Raw genomic sequence first — 6,456 nt, forward strand, 5'->3', positions numbered from 1 at the left:
TCGTGAAGATGGTTTGTGGTTTGTCCCGCAAATGACGCCTCCCTCCTGGAACCGACGCCCCCTCGAGGGATAACCCAAGATCCATCTGGACGGATTTGTTCTCTAAGCACCACCTGAATACATCTCAAGAGTGTTGTAAACTCAGATGCAAGAACAGCAGCCAAACATTGAAATAACAAGGTGAAAACATCAAATTAAAGACAACAAAGTATGAGGGTATTAATAAGGCTGAAGTGCTGCTAGAAATTGATGTCAAATACATATTTCATCCACATAACTATAATAACACGGTAAGCTGCAAAATTGAATACAGTTGCATTTCAGTGCCCAAACCAAGTATAGGTCACAATATGCACCAGCGATCACAAGCACAGCAGTACATGCCATACGCAAGCAGCAAAACCAGGATATAATATAGCAATATATAAAGTTCACAAGCTAGCAATAACAAGATAGCATGGATAAACTGAGGATTATACTTCAAGCAGCAGAGCCAATGAAACCAGATTGCAGATGCAGCAGAGGCAGGAGCAGGTAGCTCAACTCGGCGAAGTTTGGGGGGCGCCACTGTTGGCAGGAGCTGGAGCAGGAGCGGCAGTTGCTGTGGTAGGCGCAGGTGCCACGGCGGATTGATCCAGGGACGCAGCAGTAGCTTCAGTAGAATACGCTGTAGGCTGCCCATAGCTACCAGTAGCATAAGGATCACCGTATGACTGCTGCTGGCCATAGCCTGGCTGGCTAGCAGTGGGTGCACCAGGGTAAGGCGGCGGTGCACCATAGCCTTGCTGACTGTATCCATACTGCACATAACCAGCCTGAGCAGGCAGTGGCTGTCCATAAGTAGGAGCAGATGAAGGCGGCTTCTGAGCCTGCGGAGGCTGCCCATAAGCACCCTGACCGTACGGGCCCTGTGGTGGTGGCTGCGTACCATAGCCAGGCTGTGTCTGTGGAGCAACGTATCCAGATGGAGGGGCAGAACCTTGCGCCGGGTAGCTTGACGCAGCAGCACTAGTAGGTGGTTGGCTAGGATAACCCGGTTGGCCTCCAGAGGATGGAGTGGAAGCTTGCTGCCCTGGAGATGCTTGACCAACGCCGCCTGGACCACCATAGCTAGGTGCAGTACCATCCTGAGTTGAATTAGCAGATGATCCATAGCCAGATGCCCCATAGCTCTGCTGGTCATATCCAGGCTGCTGTGAGTAAGACTGCTGCTGCCCTTGGGTCTGGTAACCAGAGTAGTCATAAGCTTGCTGCCCACCACTCTGCTGAGAGTAGGTAGGATCACCATACCCTTGTGAACCATAACTAGCAGGAGGCTGGCTGTAATTGTAGTTGCTACCATCAGCAGGTGCAGCAGTTCCAGTGGCAGATTGTTGCTGTTGGGGTTGCTGCTGTTGGTTATAGTAGTCATAGCCAGTGCCAGGGGGGGCTTGCTGTGATTGCTGGTTTGAAGACTGATCCCACCCTGTCTGATAACCACCAGATGCTGGAGGGTAGCTGCCATAAGGTTGCTGGCCATACTGTGGTGGCGCACCAGGATAAGCTCCAGGCTGCATGTAACCATAACCAGGCTGTTGTGTTGTTGGTGCACCAGGCGCACCCCAGTTTGCCTGAGGACGAGGAGGGCGGTAGCCCTGCTGAGAATAGCCACCTGACATTGGATTTCTGGCACGATTCTGCAAAAATATAGTTTGCACATCTGTATATGACTAGAACAAAACATGCAATGTACCATGCAGAACAAGTGCAAACCAGACAAAACATATCCAAAACCAAAGCAACGTAATATACAGAAATTACAGAACCACCAAGAAAAAATGGAGGGGTCAACTCACCGAGCAAGATTCTCAAGCAACATTGCTGATGCCCATCTAGCGTCTCCCATGTGCAAAACTATGGGAGATAATGAAGATTGGGCAGCTAGACAAATATATATATACATATTGAATAGCAATAAAAGATTGCCTTGCAGTTCATAGATGTTGATAAATCAGTATTATGTAGAACATCTACTTTTATTGCTAAATGACACAACATACACAGCAGCAGTTCTTTCGAAAATCCTCCTCAAAAAAAAATATTATATTATAGGTGAACAAGAATGTCAAAGAAAGGATTTAAGCAAAGTTTTTAAGGAAGCTTGGTCATGGCAACCTGAAAAGTCAAGACACAGAGAAATATATAGAAGCAAACCGAAGACAATAGATTCATGCCAGGTATCCTGCATGAATTTTCCAAACTACACAACACATACGAACTCTCTTGCCTAGTCAATAAATTGTAACATTCTTATTTGTGACGTGGTGCTCCCAGATGGTGGTGTTAGCAACAGGTAAAATGGGACTGAAAATGAAGCATCAAGAGTTTTAAGGGAATAATGCAAGAATGATATCTAGACCCTTAGTGAGCAAAAATATCAATAGCCTAGATACCAGCGACAACAGTGCACAAGACATCATTTAAGTGTGCAAACTGATCACCTGTATACAGTATTGCACAGACTATCCCCAAAGATGTACAGAAATAGCAAATGGAAATTTGCCAGGACAAGGACCAGGTACATGAAATCAAATCATATAATCCAAATATAAAATAGTCCTTCCGTTTCAATATAGAAGGACAAGGTGTGTTGCTGGATGTATGTATTATATTGTTCAAAAAGTATTTATACCATTGAATTTGTATTTGAATTCTAATGGTATACTCCAATGGTACAAATGGGCCCTTTATACCGAAACAGAGGGAGTAGTTCATAATTTTATCTTTCATCCATGAGCATCAAGTATATTAACATTAGGTAGCAACAAACCTGGCTCCAAGATTGATGTTGGCAGCCCTCCGAACTAGTTACCAACACTAATTTGGCCTTATGTCTGTTAATGATCAGACAGTATATCCTGGGATATATGGATAGCACCACAAGCACCGGTATGATATGTAGTAAAAACGCTGTGATAGGATATCAACTTCCCAATGGAAGTATGGATTAGCCAGTATTTAACTGTGAGTGTTTAAATATTTCTAGTATTTTCAGCAGAGATTCCACAGAGCATAGCAGCTAATAACAAAGAGACTGGGCAAATTACAAATACAATTTCCGATTCGTTGTGCATCTCTGAACATCTCAGAAGCAAACACACAATTGTATAAAGTATACAATCATGTCAAAGACAAACTGCTGCTGCTCCTTGACCAACTTTTTTTACAAGACAACCCTCATTGAGAAAAAGTTTTGGACATGTACATTTGACAAGAATATAGGGCATATCATAACTAAAGAGAAGATTTTCAAAAGCAAACAATGGAAAAGACAGGTCAAGTAGAGAAATATAAATCAAGACAAAAACACAGTATGGCATACAAAAAAATATAATCAAACCCACATGATTTTAACAACACTGATAAATAACAAATAGCTGCAGCAATTAGGAAGTGGCATGTATAGAGAAGGAAAGCTGACCTCACTGGTAACCTCACTCACAAGCTGCTTTGCTATTTCAATTTGCTCTGCAGTACCATCAATATACAGTGTTCTTTCAGTTGAAGTATCACCGGGAGGCAAATGCAAAGGAATGACCTGCAAAAGGATTTGTGAGGACAAATGAAATATTACCATTATTATTACTATAATGGAAATGATTACATAATATACAATACTAATTAACAAGAAGATGCAGGAGTGAAGGGAGAATAACAGAACGAATAGTTATGAAGGCGAAAGGAGCATGGGTTCAAATTCTAATTGAGCAAACTCGGAACTTGGATTTTAATTTACTTGCTAAATTATAAGAAAACTAAAAAAGATGAGCAACAACAAAACGCATCATGCAGTGCTAAGTAACTTTCAGCTAGCAAATTTATATTAGACTTCGCAATAAGAAAATTTTCACAGACCTGTATACGAGCTTGAGATTTGGCCTGCATGGATTTTATAGTCTCACCACCCTTACCAATAACCAGACCCACCTGAAATAAGAAAAGAGATTTAGACATGGAAAGGAATAGGCAAGGTTTTTTTACCACCAAAGGAACTGAAGTCCGTGAAATAATAACAGCTGTGAAGCTTACAAGGCGCCCTCATTGCTATATTTGGGCGTGGTACGACCGTACGATATTCGAAGTCTGACAAGCAAACCCAGTTCTAGAAAGCAACCAGTTTACCTTATTGTTAGCAATTTGCATTTGGAATTGCTCAGCACCAGGTTGAGGTGCGTTGTACTTCCGATTAGAGATAGTGCCAGATGATCCAGCATCAGCCTGCAGAAGGTCACATGACACGTATGGTTGAATAAATGGATGCACAGCTAAATGTGAAGTCCTGACCATAAAAAAGGTATCGCAGTACCTCTGCAAGAACATCAATTATCAACTGCTCAGCTCTGTTTATCTGATCAGGAGTGCCCGAAAGATCAACTGATCTTGTCTGTGAACCGGGTTGAACATCCATGTCCCTTGTTACTTGGATCTTCGCCCCTGACTGAGCTTGGAGATGCTTTATAGTTTCTCCAGCTTTTCCAATGATAACACCAACCTAAAAGTCAAAGAACATTATCAGTTAGCAGAGCAAAAGAACTGCACGTCATGCAACCTTCTATCAACTTCATGAATCCAAAAACCAAAAGTGTAACTATCAAGTAGCATACCCTTCCATTTGGGATGTCAATCTTTTTTGTTGTACTACCACTCTGGTATCCACCACCATATGAAGAATACTGATGTGAGTTTCCTTGAGAAGATAAGGGTGGGATGGAGGAACCATGGCCTGGAAACAAAACAACAACTCATTATATTACTTACATTATGTTACTGATAGCTGCAGATCTGTCAAGTGAGAAGAATAACCTTCACGTGAACAACATAAAACAGGACAATAAACAGATGTCAGTGCATAAGCAACAAACTACTAACGTTCAGATTTGCCTGAAAATATTATAGGAAATCACATCATCTATGTACTAGTACGTGAGATAATCAAATATTAGGCTCTGCTGATAGATAATCATGAAAGCAGTACATTTTCGTTTTTGCATTAACATGCAAAAATGAGAAGAAAAAAAAATAACCACAGAAACTATTGTCATTTAGCAGGCATGGCTCCTACAAAAGTTCAACACAGAATATCATTTGTTGCATCTAGCAGGCAGGAGTTAGTTCCAGGAAACATTGATTAAAATATTACATGATATAGCAGAATCGAACTATGGAAACTACTAATCTACACAAGATATATTTGCCAGAATTATTAACAAACTCAAATAATACTTGAGCACACAATACAGAGATCTAAACCTAGCAAGGATAACGAAATAGCTAGGCATTCTGTTGTTGCCTAGATCGTAGCACGGTTAAGCTTCTAGCCTAGGCGGGCTATTTTCTTCCAGTGCTTCCTGAACATGTCGCTAAATCGCATGGATCGCATAACAGTACTCAGCAGCTAAGGAACAAACTAGATAAACAGCATAACAGCAGCCGCAACCACAAGCACACAAAAAACAGATCTCCCGATCCAACAAGTGTTTCACGAGGTTTAGCCAAGATACTCACCACCACCGGCTGAGGACGAGAATCCAAGGCCGCCGCCGCCGATACGGCCACCGCCCCCCAGGGAACCTCCTCCACCAGCGGTGCCCACGTCGTCATCGCCATTGTCGACGCGGGGACGCTTCGCCTCAGCGGCGCTGAAGAGCCGAGCTGCGATCTCCTGCGCGCGCTGCTTCGCGAGCTGGATCTCGTCGGGAGGCGGCGGCACAGTGTTGTACGAAGATGGCACCGGGGCACCGGCAACCGGCGGCGAGGCGGGCGGCGGGCCGGAGGAGAATCCCGTCCGGCGCGGCGGCGGGGAGTCGTCGTACTTGCGCTTGGAGGAGTAGTGGTCGTCGGCCATGGCGGCGGGGGAACTAGGGTTAGGGTGGTGGCGGCGAGAAGCGCGTTTTTGTGAGGAGCGGAGGGATAAGACGTCGCAAAACGGAGAACCCTAGAGAGCAGCGGGGATGCGTATTTATAGGCTACCTCGAGGATTTTACTAGTTCTCTGTCTGCTTTTTTTTTTTCGGAAATGTTAACGCCCACACATGTGGGCGTTAGCCAACTCACTCACACGCCTCCATCACCGTCCAGTAACTTTTGCATGAATCTTGACACGAATTAGCTGATTTTGTATGCCACGTAGGATAACTCGCGTATGTGGTGTGTGAGAGAGGTCGCCCACACATCCGTTTTACCGCACGGAGGGGCCGGTGTGTAGGTGTTTAGCAGTTCGCCCACACACCAGTTTCAATCACGCACAAGGGCTGGTGTGTGGGCAGTTTGCCATCTCGCCCACACGCCCGCCTCCTCTCCCACATCCAAGCTGCCAGTTGCCATGCGTTTTGCAGTGTACATGGCAACTGCCCTAGTGTGATTGCAAGCAGATGGCAACACTTTTTTTTTACCCGAACATTGCCAGTCGCCATATGTT

General features: G+C 44.3%; 1 protein-coding gene across 1 annotated transcript; it reads right to left on the bottom strand.

Moving 5' to 3' along the window:
• Positions 1 to 211: 211 nt before the first annotated feature.
• LOC123137013 (far upstream element-binding protein 2) lies at positions 212 to 5,975 on the bottom strand. Its single transcript, XM_044556553.1, has 7 exons — positions 5,545 to 5,975; positions 4,644 to 4,762; positions 4,346 to 4,531; positions 4,162 to 4,257; positions 3,895 to 3,966; positions 3,461 to 3,577; positions 212 to 1,676 (listed from the first exon to the last, which is right to left on the bottom strand). The coding sequence occupies exons 1-7, from the start codon at positions 5,882 to 5,884 to the stop codon at positions 540 to 542; spliced, it is 2,067 nt and encodes a 688-aa protein (XP_044412488.1). The 5' UTR covers positions 5,885 to 5,975; the 3' UTR covers positions 212 to 539.
• Between the last annotated feature and the right edge of the window lie 481 nt (positions 5,976 to 6,456).

Source organism: Triticum aestivum, chromosome 6B (genome assembly GCF_018294505.1).
Source record: "Triticum aestivum cultivar Chinese Spring chromosome 6B, IWGSC CS RefSeq v2.1, whole genome shotgun sequence".
NCBI classification, from domain to species: Eukaryota; Viridiplantae; Streptophyta; class Magnoliopsida; order Poales; family Poaceae; genus Triticum; species Triticum aestivum.

What these genes read in the sequence shown, in the direction of transcription:
- LOC123137013 (XM_044556553.1), bottom strand. Translation starts at nt 5,884, where the DNA reads ATGGCCGACGACCACTACTCCTCCAAGCGCAAGTACGACGACTCCCCG. An exon ending in TTGACATCCCAAATGGAAGG is followed by an intron (nt 4,532 to 4,643) that starts GTATGCTACTTG and finishes TTTGACTTTTAG; the next exon opens with GTTGGTGTTATCATTGGAAA. An exon ending in TAATTGATGTTCTTGCAGAG is followed by an intron (nt 4,258 to 4,345) that starts GTACTGCGATAC and finishes GACCTTCTGCAG; the next exon opens with GCTGATGCTGGATCATCTGG.